The 17997-nt window shown below is 42.0% G+C and overlaps 1 protein-coding gene, 2 long non-coding RNA genes and 1 pseudogene across 4 annotated transcripts in view; 1 reads left to right on the top strand and 3 right to left on the bottom strand.

Annotated features, from left to right (window-relative positions):
- The window catches only part of phf2 (PHD finger protein 2), a 90978-nt gene extending 86338 nt beyond the window's left edge, over positions 1-4640 (bottom strand). Inside the window, exon 1 of one of the 2 annotated variants that reach the window (XM_052075067.1) lies at positions 4453-4640. In XM_052075067.1, coding sequence (XP_051931027.1) covers positions 4453-4550 — 98 coding nt within the window. In that variant the 5' untranslated portion in view covers positions 4551-4640. The remainder of the gene's footprint in view (positions 1-4452) is intronic. The other variant, XM_052075066.1, reaches the window with a different exon arrangement.
- LOC127607212 (uncharacterized) lies at positions 9-2547 on the bottom strand. Its single transcript, XR_007964020.1, has 2 exons — positions 1088-2547; positions 9-573 (listed from the first exon to the last, which is right to left on the bottom strand). It is a non-coding gene; the product is annotated as an uncharacterized LOC127607212 (long non-coding RNA).
- A 6703-nt stretch (positions 4641-11343) lies between the features above and the next one.
- On the top strand, positions 11344-12332 carry LOC127607207 (uncharacterized). The gene is made up of 3 exons (XR_007964015.1): positions 11344-11888; positions 12036-12149; positions 12251-12332. It is a non-coding gene; the product is annotated as an uncharacterized LOC127607207 (long non-coding RNA).
- A 2173-nt stretch (positions 12333-14505) lies between these two features.
- Positions 14506-17963, bottom strand: LOC127607990 (uncharacterized; annotated as a pseudogene).
- Between the last annotated feature and the right edge of the window lie 34 nt (positions 17964-17997).

Here is a 17997-nt window from a genome sequence, read left to right as displayed (position 1 = left end):
GTTAAGAATGATTTGGAACAAATTTTATTCACATTGACAAATTCTTACAAACATTCATCTCAACATTTTAAATGGAATATAAAACTTCAGACCTTTGGGTAAAACTGAAAACTCCCATCTTGCCTGAAACCATCATGAGAATAAGTGGTCCTTTTTTGAGCTTCCATCTGGGAAAAATAGCTCTTTTCCCAACTCCAAAATCTGAGCCACAGTAGCTGTTTTTTTCATGTTGGCATGCCTTGTTCCTCCAGAATTGCTTGTCCTCACTTGATAGTAATCATTTCTATCAAAATGGAGCCACCCAATTTCAATCTTCCTGTTAGCCTTTTCAGCAGAAACATTTTTAAATCTTGCCATTCTCTCATCAAGGTTTTGGAGCACACTTGGAGATCCACCCAGTACACCTTTTTTCCTCGATCTTATTTTGTCTCTCAATCTTTGGAGGAGCATTTCATTATCACCCCTGGACATTTTTTGTTGACAAAAGCAAAGGACAGCTATTCAATCACCATAGGATATGATATATTTACCCATTTGCTCTTCAGTCATCAGAGAAATTACTGCCATGTCAACCTGCAAAGATAAATTGTGAGAATGAATACTTGAAATTTTGACTTAATTAATAATACTTTTAACAAATGTAACATGAGTGATGGTACAGAGCAGTCATCATTATTTGTATTCAATATTACATAATATAATAATAATAATACATCAGGAAGCAGCAGCACATTTACTAACTGATGTCTTTTTAAAATTGTGTTACATAAAGTCATTATTGTAAGAACTAAGAACATCAACAGTACAGGTAGTAAATGCTAGCTTCACTTTCCCCGCCAAGTTAGTTTCTCACTGTATTTGGAGGTCTGCATGACCAATTACTACTACGATGACTACCACTACGATTAATAATAATAATAGAATTTATGTAATGCTTTTCTTACTTCTCAAAAGAATCAAACGGTTTGCACTACAGTAGCGTATTTACAAAACAGAAAATTAACAGTAGAGAAAGTGAGCATGTCGGAGCCAGTGTCCATTTTGCTATTGCTACGCTTATTATGTTAGTGTATGGGTGTATGCCCACCTTGTCGCTTTTCATGCGCGTAATGTCCACCTGAGCGACATTTCTTGATCGCAAGAAGTTTTCCAAGTCTTCCTCCATGATTCTCTCCTCCCCCGAGGTAGTGTTGTCTCCTAAATGAGCCGCGCAGGTAATTCTCTCCTCCTCCGAGGTCGTGTGTAGTCTCTCAAATTAGCCGCGCACGACAGTCAACATTCGCCAAGCTGACCCGGAAGTAGATCAACGCGCAGGAAAAGAACACGCTCCATAACTGTTGTCTGCGTTTAAACGTACGATGACCCGGAAGGACGTACGATGACCCGGAAGCAAGCCAACGACCATTAAAAATAAATAAATAAAGTATTGCGAGATCTCGCAATCTTTCTTTGCGAGATCTCGCAAAGTTTTTTTTTTCCCTTCCATGTCCCCTTAGGGGCTCCGTAGAATCGTGATTGGAAGAAGGATCCGTTTCGACAAGACTTGCGTCTGCACACAACAGCTTTCTACTGTACGTGCTACCGTAGGGAGCAGGGGTCAAGTTTTACATTAGTTTTTTTCCCTTAATTTAAGGGATGCTCCAATACAATAAATACGGTAAATATCGTACATACTGTTGACATTTTTTGCCACATTAATCATAAATATAGGCTGTCTACTATGAAAATTGTAATTGGAAGAAGCGTGTTTGTAAGTGGAACTTCTGGTCGCATACACAACAGTTATCTACTAATTAGCTGTCACGGAGCAGACATCTAGTTGTGTGTGTGCGTGGGGGAGGCGGGGGGCAACAGGAACTTTTATGTCATTCTGTGGTGTAACTAAGAGTTGGAAAAAAATGAAACATGTAATGTGAGGGAGCTTTTCCAGAAAATATTTGTGTGTAACTTGAAAAGTTTGCGGGAAAAGGTCATTTGCAAATCAATGTTAAATGGAACTTTTTATTTCAATTTTGATTTTATTTTATTTTATTTTATTGCTGTAGAACTGCCATCCCTCCAGCTCACAACAATGCCAATACAAACAGGTTTTGGAGAAACATATGCTGCCATCTAAGAAACATCTTTTTCATGGACACCCCTTGCTTCTTTCAACAAGACAATGCCAAATCACATTCTGCACCTATTACAACAGCGTGGCTTCTAAGTAAAAAAAAGGTGGGTACTAGAGTAGCCTGCCTGTAGTCTGGACTTGTCTCCAAATTGAAAATGTGTGGCGCATTAAGAAGCATAAAATATGACAATGGAGACTGTTGAACATCTGAAGCTGTACATCAAGCAAGAGTCAGGGAGGGCAATGGCTAGTGATGAAAAAGCGGAAAGGGACGCCCCTTTTTTCCTTAATTTTAGGGGCGACCAATGACAACAAGTAAGACATCATACACGCCCAATCGCAGGGCTGTTTGCAATCGGAAGATGGAAAGACTGATCGGGAGAGCTCGTGAAAAGTCTAAGATAAGGTACCTGACCCCCCCCCCCCCTAAAATTTTCTCATTTCCTAAACATTTATTGAATTTTGTAAAAAGAAAAGATGACTCAACACAGTGATAAAAATTACCCTATTCCAGCTTTTTTTTTAACGTGTTGCAGCCATACAATTCAAAGCTTATGATTATTTGCTAAAAAATGATAAACTTGTTCAGTTTAAACATCACTTGTCTTTATAGTGTATTCAATTAATATAGATTGAACATGTTTTCCAAATTGGCAGCGCGTGGTCAACTGGTTTGAGCATCAGCCTCACAGTCCAGAGGTGCATGGTTCAATTCCAGCACCGGCCTTCCTGTGTGGAGTTTACATGTTCTGCCTGTGTGGGTTTTTCAAATCAGTGTATTCTGTTTTTGTTTATGTTCAACACAACGTCCCAACTTCATTGGAAATAAGTCTGTGGACAATAATTGACAAGAATGATAGAAGTCATGCTGGACAGTACTTACTTTGGGGTCAGTGAAGGAATAATTATGTTTTTTTAGTTATCATACATTTGCATATTCCAGTCTTGCAGTTTAAATTTAGCAGTCTTCAAATCTCCAATAAATCTGAAAGTACAGTGCACTGCCTGCCAGTCTCACATCCCCATGTACTTCTATACAATATAATTTTATTTATATAGCGCTTTCACAACAGTTGCAGCTGTAACAAAGCGCTTTACAGAACATTTAACATAACAATAATACAGCAGACCACATACAGTATCTCCACCAGTTCAGATTGTCAAAGGTCACTGAAAACTTCAGTAGCACAACTAATCTAAATCTTTATACACTTAACAGCATACCAGAGTTTGCAATGAAAAGGCGAAGCAGCATGCAAAGATGGTCGAGCTCATAGTATTGTGGAATATGTTACTATTTTTAGCACAAAAGGTGCAACCCCTCGAGACAGTATCAATATGTCCAATTGTTAACTGCTGCATACGGATGGAATATTTAAATGTGCTCTCGGGTACTGGGGAATTCTGTATTTAGTCTTAGCGACTAGAAGTTGATCCACACCACTGGATTTTGCAATGTACATAGCGCGTGATTAAAGATAGAGTATTACTGTCAAAGGCTTTGCATTCATGGACGGTGAACACTGATCATGATCTAGAGGTGAGCTATTCCACTCAAAAAAACACAGGGAACTATGTGCAGTTGTTCGTTTTGATAGCCGGAATGACATTAAACATCCCCAAAACAAAGCTAAGCACACGCCTAAACCATATAGCAAGAATTATGGGACACGTTAAAATTTAAACAAGTTTTCACGTTCAAGGTTGTCTTAGTGATGCCAACAGATGTGTAGACACTAGACAGCTCGCCATCGACAATTCATATTTAAGAATACGTTCTCATTTGACCCGCTAAAGCGAAATCCGACATGGTCCATTGTCAGCGCAATATATGCAGTCTCACAGGAAGACTGTTCCGGGCTCGGATCGCACTGTGGTCATTATTGTTTTCTGTTTTTCCCCCTTACAAAATCGCTGAATGAAAGACTCAATCCTGTGGCGATGTCGCAAACGTTCAAAAACCACACAAGACAAACGGTATTGCATACACAAATTAAACGCGAGAATATCGAGCAAGGCTGCCCGGTTCCCGTCCCCTCTCATCGGCACTATATGCGGACATGTCATCGAGCACTTTAACTGCTGTAAATGGCGACACACAGACACAAAAAATTGACACGATTGAGCCACATCAATGTTTTAGAATAATCCGTTTTCAGTTTTTCACGACCCTGCTCAGCTAATAACTCCGCCTTCTTCTCCAAGCGGCCTCTCTTCAGACGTAGACTCGCGACGGAGAGTCACAAAACTGTCAAGCACACCGAGGGCTCGCCGTTGTTATTTGGCCTCCTCAAATGCAACAAACGCCAAAATGCATAGTATTAAACAAAGTGTTTTACCTGCCGTGAAACCAGTCTTTGCAAGCATCGCACTCAATCATGAATTGGGTCACGTCGTAAGGTAATCTGCAGATGCAATAGACGGGTACAGTCGCCATGTTCGATTCACAGCAACTGTCGGTCGGTCGACGAGTGTGTGTGAGCGTGTGTGAGTGTGTGTGTGTGTGTGTGTGCGTGTGTGTGTGCGTGTGTTGAGTGTGCGCGTGAGTGTGCGCGTGCGTGCGAGTGTATGCGTGTGTGTGTGTGTGTGTGCGTACGTGTACGTGGCGCGTGCGCACAGCGTGGTGGGCTGGGGGTTTGAACAGCGTCCTGACCCAATATGCTCTCTCAATGGAAGTAAGGGGTGGTCCCACCCTATACATAAACCAAAAAGTACTGCTCCTACACATCACCGTAAAACAAACGAATAAATACAAAAATATCTCGTCAATAAATGTAGGGTACATTTAAATTAAATGTTTGGGGTAAAGAACTGCATTTACAGAGCACATTAAAAACAACCACAGCTGCATAAAAAGTGTTGTAAATAAGGTACAAATCTGTCATGTGAAAACAATGGTTTAAATATTAAATTAATAACATAAAAACAGTGAACATGCACACAAAAATGGACACTCAAGTGATTATGCTGTGTCCTAAGATTTTATTTGTGCCCTGTACCAGAAAAGATCTCACTCCAGAGCAGATTGTTCATCATGATATTAATTCCAAAAATCTGAACTTGCTTCCTGTGCAACCTTAGCAAATGGCTGCAATGGACTTTTTTGTACGTCTCGGGGTGCAACACGTGTCTTCCCAATTTTCGTAGCCCTTGGTCAAGCATACTGGGATTGCATTTGTTTTGCTCCTCCGCGGCACATAAATTTTGCCAGGCCATATGAGCCTACAAAGTTTGGGGAGTTGCACCTCGGGCCCTAATAATAATAACAATTTCAACAAAGACAAGGGATCTTGCAGCAGTCAATGCTCGGGCCGAAACCAGAACTGCAAGTACCTATTCGGACACTCATAACCCTGGCCACATTGGGGTACTGGCACATTGGGATAATTGCAAATTGAAATTCGAATTTGGGGAAAATTAAGAACATCCGATTAAAAACGAGTTTGAAAAAAATATGACCTCTATAAAATGAGTCAAAATTTGGCAAAAGAGTGAAACAGCGGTCAACTGGTTAGCACGTCCGCCTCATAGTGCAGATGTCGTGGGTTCTGTGCGGGTTTTCTCCGGGTATTCCTACATTTGAAAAACACACATGGCAGGTTAATTCAGCGGTCCCCATCCTTTTTTGTCCCACGGACCGGTTTAATGTGACGACAATATTTTCAGGGACCGGCCTTGAAGGTGTGACAGATAAATACAACAAAATAATATAATATGACCTGATTGAAAGCTATGGAATTTTTGAAACATAGTCATAAGCATGAACCATAACAAAAGGAACATCCTATCTGGCCGCAATGCTCTCTGGTCGCAATGGAAACATTTAAACCTGCCTTCAAAATAAGATACAAAGTGCATGAAAAATACGACTCACCATCGTCGCATATTATCTGTAGTGGGCTTGATGTGTGGGAATTTCCCATTTAGAAAAATCCGTATTTTAAGTAGGACTCGACATATTGTCAATTAAATGTAGTCGTTGGGTCCTCTACTGTCTCCTGGCTGGGTATTTTCCCCTTCCCAAAGAAACTTTCCAAAATTGTTTGTTTTTGACTCATTTTGCTAGCTCCCGGGTTTCATTTCAGCAGTAACCGATCGCATGACCGAGAAGCGCACCTTGGCCTCCATCAAGAGTGACATACTGTAGACAGGTGTAATGGAGATTCCGGTAAATTTTCGGAATAAACCATCTTTCAGATTCTGAAATGAATAAAACACAAGCAATGTAAGTTATTTATTCTTTCTGTGCGGCTCTGTACCAAATGACCCACGGACCGGTACCGGTCCGCGGCCCGGGGATGGGGACCCCTGGCTTAATTGATCACTCTAAATTGTCCCTATGTGTGATTGTAAGTGTGAATAATTGGTCGTCTGTTTATGCCCTGCAAATGGCTCTGGCAACAAGTTCAGGGTGTACCCCACCCTCCCTAAAACAGTTGGGACAGGCAGATTCGAAAATGGATGGATGGATGTGAATGCAAAAGTAGCTGTAACTTGACCCACATTATGATATTTTATGAAACTTTCACACAATTTGAAGAGAGCCCTGAATGTAACCACATTAACCAATTTGTTTCTTCGTGTTAAACCTAAGCCAGTACAGTACTTATGGATTAGGTCCTTGTAAAAATTATATAAGCACTAAATGCAAACCCTGCAAAAACTCAAAATGTCATACCGTACTTTTTTTTATTACCACATTTAGCACATTTGCCCATTTTGTATGGGTGTGGGCTGCCGGTACTTTTTTTCATCTTAGCCTGTCAAGTCATTGAGGAAAGGAGGCAAGCATCTTAATATTTTTCCTGCCATGTTCTGTTCGGTTCTGTTGTCACCCAGTGTCAGAAAGCTGTGACCAATATTCATACGCGCAGCATCCATCTATCCATACATACATTTTCTAATCCCCTTATCCTCACAAGTGTCGCGGGCATGCTGGAGCCTATCCCAGCTGTTTTCAGGAAGGAGGAGGAGCAGACCCTTAACCGGGTGCCTGCCAATCGCAGTCCACTTCAACATCCATCCATCCATTTTCCAATCTGCTTTATCCTCCCAAAGGTCGCGGGGTGTGCTGGAGCCTATCCCAGCCGTCTTCGGGCAGTCGGCGGGGGACACCCTGAAATGGTTGCCAGCCAATCGCAGGACACACAGAGACGAACAACCATCAGCGCTCACACTCACACCTAGGGGCAATTTTAAGTGTTCTATTAACCTGCCATGCACGTTTTTGGAATGTGAGAACATATTTGGAACATATATGCATTGCAACTGATCCCACTGAATGTACAAAGGCACAAAACCTTAACAAGTAATTGGTATTGAAAAATATAGTAATGCACTTTTAAGATTAAACAAGATTTATAAAGAAAGGAATTTTAAAAACATTTACCATTTACCATTTACATGAGCAAATAAAATATCAAATCTCCCTGCCTACACCTTACAAACTAAGGAGAGTGCTATAATTGCTGTTTTTTTAATTAATTAATTTTATTTTTTGATGGCGCCCCCTGAGTGGCTGCCTCTCCAGCAGTGCATATCCCTGTTTCTTTCTACCCACAATCTTGCTGCTGTAGACTGTTAATTTCCCCAGTGTGGGACAAATAAGATTAAGATATCCTTTATTTGTCCCGCAAACGCTGGGTAGGGAGAGGGGGAAAAAAAACACGCTCGAACTATCCTCTTCCGAGGATAATTTAAGTATAAAAAAAAGACCCTAGCACATAAATAAGCATATGACAGTTACAACAAGTCACAAGACATAACATGTAATAAGGGGGAGGATGAATGGGAAGGGGGGGTGGGGTGACAGTGACACGGCCGCCTGACCAGCGGCACAGATTCCCACGTGCGCTCCACAGGTCGAACCACGTCACGGGGGAAAAAGAATCGGAGCGATGAAGAGGGTGATAACAAGGATGTGTATGCGCGTGTGGTTGTCCAGTCGTGTATGTGTATGCGTGTACAGGTCATAGCTGCTTCGTCGAGGTCTGCTCATCATGAAGACAGTCCCGGCTTATCAGTCCATGGCTGAGAAGGAGGGGGGTGATGGTGGGGGCCCTAGATTCCATGCGTACTTCCATCCAGGGGAAAGGCCAGATAGCGTTGTTTGTTTTGGAGGGACGGCCGCCAACAATTTCAGACAGCCTTGAGTCCGTGGTCTGTATCTCTTCACTGGCGCCAATCAGCCCGAATCGGAAAACTCTTCCCGCAGCATGGATTCCAACTTCTCCATGTTGTTGTCGATCGCGCGGAGTCGCTCCAAAACCGCAACAATATTGCAGTTGAGCTCAGTCACCGCTTCAGTCTGAGTGTTGGACATTTGCGCCAAGCCATCCACAATGACCGGCAGCTTCTTCACTTCCAAATAAATAATATCTTATAATTAAAGGATATCTTAAAGGATATCTTAATATGTGTAAGGAATCAAGTATTCACATGTCATTGATAGCGTCTGCTGTGTTGGGTCTGTCTGTCTCAGTGACAGGCTGAGGCTGCGGTTGTCTTCTTCTCCGATCAAAACAATGTTGTCTTTTCGTCTGATCAAAACAGTGTGTTCCTCTAGCGGATATTCCGTGAATTGCACCTTATTAAAAACATTCATTTTATGCATTTTTTCACTTTTAAATTATCCTGCAGGCCTGATCAAACCTCCTTGCGGGCCGGTTCCGGCCCGCGGGCCGGTTCCGGCCCGCGGGCCGCATTTCTGACACCTTGGTCTATGAGGTAAAGCCATTATCACTTCCACAATGAGCAGTATAAAATTATTTTAGGCCAATTAGAAACTAATTTCATCCCACTACCCGTGGCTATATCAGCGACTGAACACTAATTGACCTCTGACAGCTGTAGTGGTGTTACCTGCCAACTTGACCCAGATTACTGTATTTTATCTTCTCAAAATGTCGTACATTTGATGATAGGCCTGAAAATAAAAAGTACTGCGATTTATCCATTTGTGTTCATATTTTATTTAATTGAAAGATGTTTGTTGGGGTTTTTTTTGCTTTTTTTCTCTTTCTCCTTTCTTCTTTCTACATACATTCTTGCTGCTGGAGGCTGTAAATTTCCCCAGTGTGGGACGAATAAAGGATATCTTATCTTATCTTAAAAGATATACGAACTGTTTTTTCATCAGAGAGGTAGTCCCTTCTATTGTCTCCAGGAAATATTTTATTCTTTTATGTTTTTGTCTCAGTCTGAGTTTACCAGGTCAACTTCATATTTTCTAAAAACCTTTATTACCTTATTGTGCAATTTATTTTTAAAAATGGCTCAGTCAAACCCCCCACCCAATAAATCTTTACCAAAGCAGCCTTGGTTGTGTGTTTCATCTAAATCAGGGGTGCCCAAACCTTTTGGACACATGCACGCCATGATGAGAAACAGCCTGAAATTGAGGCATGCGATGCACTTTTGCAGCCTGTTAACTATCGTAGCTCACACGTACAGTGTTAAAGTGCTTCCCTGGGCCCTCCTAGATTCCTATTCTTTGCCCGTGCCCTCAGTGAATTGTACACAAAGCAAACTCTGAATGAGAATAATGACGATAAAAGATAGAGCGCAACAGCTCTGATTACAAGTTGCAATTGCAGACTGCTGAGCGCAAACAACTTCCGGTGACGTAATCACGCGCCACCATAAATTCAAGATTTACCTGCTTTATTTTATTTTTATTTTATTTATTTATTTGTTTATTTGTGAAAATGAGACTGATTGGATGATTTGGGTGCAGCGTACATTAACACAAAAAAAAATATTTTTATAACATGTACAAAGACACATAAATGGTTGGGGTTTTTTTTCTCCTCGACACTCCTCAGATCTACTTGGGACCTGTCTTAGATCTACCGGTAGATCAGGATCTACCTAATGGGCACCCCTGATCTAAATCAATGAAAATTTGGTGGTATATTTAACAGCTCGGCCATGTACTGAACATAATAGGAAGTCCACCATTTTTATTTACTTTCATATTTGGTGTCCACCCAAATGATTAATAATAGGCGTTTTGATAGATATAATTTTACTGCAGTGGTATCATCGCCTGCTGGCTAAAGGAAATACATGTTTTATTTTTTGTGTGTTTTTTCTCCCAGTAAGTTAACCAAATCCACCTCATATTTGCTAAGAATTGGGCCTTCATGATGTTACAGAATGAAATTTGTGAGTTTTTGTGAAACTTCGTTCCTGTTGCAGCTGCAGCGCAAATATAAACTGAGAAAAACATGTAAAGTGCTCATTTTGTAATTCTCTCATAAGTGAGCCATGGGCAGTTTAATTGTGATGTTTTCAGAGTGGTCACGGGTAAGAGATGTCCACATAGATTTCAGTGAAACGCGAAGAGCTACGTCTTTTATGCGAGTGTACAAGACGACTGCCTGAGTGGGCGAGCTGAAGCTCCGCGCCTGCGGTGTGCTTCGTTGAACTTCCTGCTCATCCTGCCGAGGAAATCCGCACATGCGGTGGGTGACATTAATGGCAAAGTAATTGGATTGAAAAAGAAAATCAATGGAAAGCACTGTCCATATAACTAAAATGAACATGATTTAACAATCATTTTAAGTTAATTGTTTTTTTACTCTTCACATGCAAATGATGTCCAGCAGATTGTGCCAGTGAAGCTCTATCACTTGCCGCCCATGACTGAACAGCCATGCAAGATAAAAAATAATACCGGTAATTAAAAAAAAAACATACTGTATGTCACGATTCGGACTAACCGAATTAAGTTTTGGATCCCAAAAGCGAAGATGCCAGACAAGGTCTCCAAAGCAAAAAATAGTTAATGTACAAAAATTCGCACCGACAAAGTAGTAACATAAAGCGCTGGTCAAAAAAAGTACGAAGGGAGCACACAAACGAAAAGCGTAACAAACGTAACAAAGGCACTTGCACAAAAGGCAAGAGAGGAAAACAAGAACCGAGAATACAAACGAAAAACAATGAATCAACTACACGCAAGAAAAAGCCAAATCACAAAACAAAGCCATACTTGCACAATAAATTGAACGGAGAGTTCAAAAGCGAAAAACAACTGTCATGTTCCGTATTTGGCAGCAGGTGGCAGGCGTTCATTCCTGCCGCCTGCACGCCTGCTGCCTATTTGTCGGTGATTGCACCTGCTATATCTAGGCGCTCCGGCAGTCGACTCACTGCCGGAGTATTGCATGCCGTGCCACTGCTGTTGCCCATGTATTTTTGAAAGCGCTACTCGTATACTAGTGATGGGTCCAGCGACACCGATGCATTGACACATGCGCCGGGCTCACAGAGCAAACCACGTGTCGATGCATGTGCTGGCTCATTACGTCACGTGATTGACACGTGAACTGCGTTGACACAGTCCAGGCTTCTAATTGACACACCGGCTGCGTTGACACAGTCCAGGCTGCTAATTGACACATCCACTGTGTTGACACAGTCCAGACTGCTAATTGACACATCGGCTGCGTTGACACAGTCCAGGCTGCTAATTGACACGTGAACTGCACCGGTGCAGTTTAGACTGCATCGGCTGCTTGGCACAGTACAGGCTGCGCCACTTAGTCCAGGGGGCGTCGACTCAGTGCAGAGGGCGTTGACGCAGCAAAAGCCCGCCACACAGTGTTTATAAGGAACACCTGCCGAAACAAGCCAGACCTCACTCACGCTCGCTTGTCGAAGCTCGTGTCAGTGCAGACTTCGTGTTCGTGCCTTGCCTTCCTTGCCGATTATGGAGCAGAGACGCAAATCATCCGCCGTGTGGGACCATTTTGATGTCCTGGAGAATAAGGTATTATTTATTTATTTATTCAAATCGCCTTCTGTCGGCGAGAGGCACTCGCCGAGTGCCTCTCAGATTATTGACGTGTTGTACCATTCTAATCCGAATACATTTCAAGGTAACTCTTAGTTACTTCTTATTCACATTTCATTACAGGTGAAATGTCGAATTTGCCAAGTCAATTCGCCAACAGAAGCACCTCCACCATGCTGAGGCATTATCGGGCCAAGCATGAGAATGAAGTTCGCGATACACCCGGTATTACGCCAGGTATACAAACGTTCACTCATCTTTTCACGGTTGCTATGTTGATGATTAATTGACAATCAGTAATTATTGGTTGACTCTCCACTCCATGTTTGACAATCAAGGTTCCAGGAAGCAGCTGTACTGGAAGGACCAACACACTTCTTTCCCAAACCTCTCCCACCTCGCAAAGGAGTTCCTTTGTAGCCACATCCGTCCCTTGTGAGCGTGTGTTCTTCACAGCAGGAGAAATTGCTTGTAAAAGACGCAACAGGCTGAAGTTTAAAACATTGGAGCATCTTATTTTTCTCAATAAAAATGTGAAATCAAAGCCCACAAGCATCCTCATTCAAATGATCTTCACATTATTTGAACATATTGAATGTTGCAAAATGAATGCATGGATGTGAATGATATTGTATACACTTCATCAAATCGATGAATGACCTTATGAAAATGTCTTGGAACAGTTGTAGATGCAAAACCGTGCTGGCAGCTACATAATAGATAATAAAAGAAAAATATCCCAAACCATAGGGATCCTCCCAAAACTAAGGATGTGCTGAATAAGAAATCCTTGTACACACTTTTATTACTTCCATATTTGACCTATTGTGTGGAAATATGGGGAAATGCCAGTAAAACACTGTTTTAAAACTACAATACAAAGCAATCAGAACAATCACTGGCTCCAAATAGACGGAACCCACAAATCCACTGTTTATCAAATTAAACAATGAAATCTCATGACCTATACAGAAAAATCCAAAACACGAACAAACATCACGCAAAGGAGTGTATCTGTAATAGGTGTAAATCTGTGGAATGATTCTGAAACGGACCAGTAAAATGAGTAACTCTCTTGCTGAGATTAAAAATGAATTTGAGAGTAGTACAAGACAACTACACAAATCAGAATTAAGCTAATGAATTCGATACACCCATGAAATATAGCAATACATCAGGAATACATTGATGAGATTATTTAATATGTTAATGAAATGTAGCATCCATTATGAATATGAGAAAATCGACATATACTTGTGCTCCAATGAGTATGTACTGTATATACAAACCTAAAGTTGTAAAAATGTATAAGTACAGCATACATAAGGGTAAAAGCATTTGTTGATATGTAGACTTTCTTTTCTATTTTGAAAAATGATCAATTCATATATAAGAAGGGGTAGGACTCCAGGGTTTTTTTACTTCTTTCTACTCCTTTGAACACATATTTGTGATGACTATTTTCTTTTCCTTTTTTTATATCTTACCTTCACTTTTTGCCAATTTATTACCGAATTGTATATTTTATATGTTCAATATACAAAAAAATTATCAGTCAGTAAAGTCTGTTGAGTGGGTTGGATGCAGGGATCTTGAAGGTCCAGCAGGTGGCAGTGGTCAGTGACACAGTATCAGCACAGTATCAACACAGTGTGTCAGTGTGTCGACACGCCTCATGAGGCCTCATGGACCCATCACTATCGTATACTATTTGCCTAATCAATTCTGTTGCCATTTTTTGCAAGCACTTTTCGTTGTCTCGTTATATTTATTTCCTGGTTTTCGTGAGTAACCAGCGCTGTCTGTTACAGTGTTTTTTTTGGTTTGTAATATTATTTTGTGAGAAAGTGCTTTTCAGTGTCTTCTATTTCGGGGATCCACTCATTCTCGTTGTTTCAGTTACGTACGAAGCGGTTCCTTTCCCGTTTCGTGCGTAACATGACAACGACGAGATCAATAGCAATGAGTCTGTGGGCAAGGAAGCATCAAGGTATAAACAATACTTCGACAACCAGCAGACAGATTGCAGGTCCTTAAATACACAGTTGCTTAATTGAAAGATTGGCAGCAGATGTGCAGCCAGAAAGTCCGCCCAGCCTGCCATCTGCTGGCCAGGCCAAGAACAGGAACATGACACTGTACATTGTTACATTACCATTTCAAGAAATACACGAATAGCAAATTTCTTCACTGGGGTCGGTTCCTAATTTGCTCTTGAATATTTTGCATACAACCAAGTAATACCGGTAAATATTTTCCATCTTGCTGAAACTACCCTGGAAAGAGAAGGGAGGAGTTCTCCATCCATGCTGACTGCGTCTTTTACAAAATGAACAAGGGTGGAGGTAGAAAGTTGCCCGAGTGCTGATCTGTGCCACACCCCACATAACCACTAAGCAAAAGTGCATGTTACTAACAGTAGCAGCTGTACATTTTGAAGACTGACATTGTACCTGTTGGCCCTGCCTCCACAGCTCACACTGCTTGCTGAAGCAATTTTCCTCCAAACTACAGGATGTTCTGACTTAAGTTTTGCATGAAAGCCAAATCAATGACGAAAAGCCAATGACTGATTCAGATGTTTCCTCACATCATTTCGTTTATTTGATTTAAAAGAGCGATAACATCACTTCAGCGGGAAGGGACAAATGTGGTGGACGGACGGACAGCTCGAGATTTTTCAGCTGCTCCTTGCACCTGCAGGCTTCTGTACTCTGGTGGAACGGCGGCATGCAAACAGACTCCGGCTGACCAGCTGGAAGGGTCTATGAATTCTGTGGAGACCCAAGAGGAACAATAAGGCACCAAGTACTGTCAATGTTGCCCAATGTTGCCCAAGTACTGTCAATGTGGTGCCTTTGCTGTGGACTTGCCTTTGGCAGTAGATGTGATGCTTTGGGGGTGGGAGTCAGAGTCGTCAAGTCAGATAACTCATCGTTTTTAAATTACTCAGTCAAGAAGCAGTTTTCAGAAAAACATGAAGCACATTTAAGAAACTCCGGGCAAAATTTGTGTGCCGCCACCCCATAAACAAAGATCTAGTCAAGAAGCAACTCACAGCTTTGTCGGGGCAGCGAGGCATGCAGGCCGCTAAAGTATGTGTGGCCTCTCGTGGCACATGGTCTCCACCAGGGCAAACTTGAGCCAGGTGATGGTGCCGATGGCAGCGATGTACTGCAACAGGAAGGACAAGAAACCTGGCACCGAGGCATCGAGTTAATACCTCACCTTGGGGGATGTATTATAGAACCAAGTCTAAACAGCCAAGCAAGATCCTTGTTCTAATAAAAAGGGTAACATGCCTGGTGAGAGGCATAGTGCATAATCAAAGTTTTTAAAATTCATCGTTCATAACAGAATTTTGTATTTTTAGTACATTTGTGCCATCAGATCATGTTAGACTTCAAATTCAATTTTGGGGTGCCATTTCAGCAATCCTAGCAAAATGCCACTTCTAGGTCAATGGGGGAGTAGTCAGCCAAGCAGAGGAGCATAACATGAGGGCTGGCAGCCAGCTGAAGTGACCTCCTGCAGGTGAAAAGTCAACATTTGATATTTGGAGGGCAACAAAATTTCTGAGTCCTACAGCACACCTACTTCATTACAGTCCCACTGTCAAAGGGTCTCAGACAGGTGAGAAGAGGAAAAAAAAAACCTGACAAGTAGCGTCTACGGATAATGACCTGGTCTGGTGGTGCATTTGTGTTTGGTGATTTTGGCCACCTCCCACATGACCCAAAACTCAACGCTGCAGGTGGCCATTGCGCCCTAAGCAACAAGAACTCAGTTAGCACATTACCAACAGAAACAGCCATTGACTCGCAGACTGAAAGAATATTCACCCGTTCGTTCCGTTGCCACAGCTCACATTGGTCTATAGGTTTGGGTTTGGTGAAGTGACATTTCGCCTGCAGAAGCGTCACATTCACATCAATGTGGCAGCCGTCAGAAAACTGCAAGGAGACGTGAGCATGACCAACTTAAACGGTTTCAACAGCCACCATTCAAGAGCGTAAGCGTGAAAGACTAACACGCAGCTCCAGAGCAGCATGCGGCTCTTTAGCGATATCTAGTGGCTCCCTTTATAAAAAAAAAATTGAAAATGGAAAAAGATTTTGATAGTAGGCTAATATAGCTCAAATAGATATTGGAACTTTTTGTTGACCTTGTTTTGAGATGGGTCTTTGGTTTTGTACTTTGTAATTTATTTTTGTAGCACTCCATGTTGTACTCCATGTTGAGTATGTTCAGAAGAATATAAATAAAGCCATATAAATCATAAATATTTGATATAATGTATATTTGTAATGTATAATGTAGCATTTCTGAAGGCTGAAAGGTAAATATAATAGGGAACAAACTTAACCGCTGTACATTTTGGAACACATTCAGAATGCAGAGTATGCACAAATAAAGCAGTGTATTCTCACCCAGGTCCAATGAGTCTGTATGTGGTCGGTAAGAAAAAGAGGTGCCTTTGTACACCTGTTCCAGTAGCTTCTCTTTCACCTGCGTGATGGTGTCACAGTCCAACACTTTCGAAGGTAGTGGCTGGCACTCATTCACTCCACCACCCTGCACCAGCACATTAAGTGTCTGCAAAAACAGAAAAAAAAGAAGAGAAAAAAAGTTGAAATGCATCACATTACGACAGGCATGCCCATTGAGGTCATCTTAAAAAGAAACATGAAATTGTACGGTTCCGGCTCACCAAGGTCTTGTACTCCACGTCTTCTCGTAACAGGCGGTTGTCATTGAGTGTGTATTTGGCTTTGCCCGTGACAGCATCAACCGGTCCTTTGTCCACCTGGTGTTTTATAGCCTTGAAAAGCATGTAAAGACACTCCCCTGCAGAGTCCTGTAAACACAAAGACACATCATTGGATGTCTCATTCAAAAATGTTTTGGAGAGCTGTGGTGTTGGTTTTTTAAAACGTACACTTTATATATGCTTTTAACAGTCTCGACAAACACAGACACGTCTGCATCCAACTCCTGCCTCCTCTCTTCTCGTTCAACTCGAGTGGCGTTCAAAGAGAGCCTCTGAAAAACGGAAATTCAGGATCAACTCACCAACACTAAGAAAAGCAAACATAATGCACCAAAATAGAAAAATCAAGCGAAGAAATCACAAAATAAATTCTATGGGGGTGGTTGTGAACACACAACAAAGGAATGAATAACAAAAATTCTGAGACAGTCCCGTCTCCTACATACTAGGGATGTGAATCTCAGCACTGAGGATGATTCGATACACATCTCGATGCATTACCAGCGATGCGATACTTAAACGATACATGGAATTTTCTGGTGACACGATGCGATACATTTCACCGTCTTCACGATGTGATACGACGCGATACACATTTAGTTCAAATCAATGCGATCCGATACGATACAGTGCAATTTGTTGTGATATTGTGCAATTAAACATGATGCAAATACACAAAGAAAAAAAGTTTTAGAAAAAGATGGAATTCAGTATGGTATTGCAAAAAGTCTACCACTTTATTCCTTATAAACAGTAGAACATGTAAAACTATTTATTTAAGCCCTTTCACAATTGGTTTTTGTGCAAAGACTCCAAAAAGGATGGGTATGCCGAGCTGCTGTTTGGTGCGTATGCACAAACAACAGTCAGGACCCGTCCCCCCACCCGAAGGCGGAGGGCGGCAACCCTCTCGTCGACCGGTGTGAACCCCAATGTACAGGCACTGAGCCGGGGGGCAATGAGCATGCCCACACCTGCTCTGCGCCTCTCATCGTGAGCAACTCCAGAGTGGAAGAGAATCCAACCCTCTCGAGAGAACTGGTACCAGAACCCAGGCTGTGTGTGGAGGCAAGTCAGACTATAACCAGTCGGAACTTCTCTGCCTCACACACCAGCTCGGGCTCCTTCCCTGCCAGAGAGGTGACATTCCATGTCCCAAGAGCTAGCTTCTGCAGCCGAGGATCGGACCGCCAGGGTCCCCGCCTTTGGCTGCCGCCCAGCTCGCCTTGCACCCGACCCCTTTGACCCCTCCCACGGGTGGTGAGACCATGGGAAGCCATTCTTTTTCAAATACTGGTAGTTTTTTCATGTTAA

This window comes from Hippocampus zosterae, chromosome 9 (assembly GCF_025434085.1).
Source record: "Hippocampus zosterae strain Florida chromosome 9, ASM2543408v3, whole genome shotgun sequence".
Classification (NCBI taxonomy): Eukaryota; Metazoa; Chordata; class Actinopteri; order Syngnathiformes; family Syngnathidae; genus Hippocampus; species Hippocampus zosterae.
Note: the sequence above shows the minus strand (reverse complement) of the source record. Positions and strands in the feature narration are given on the sequence as shown.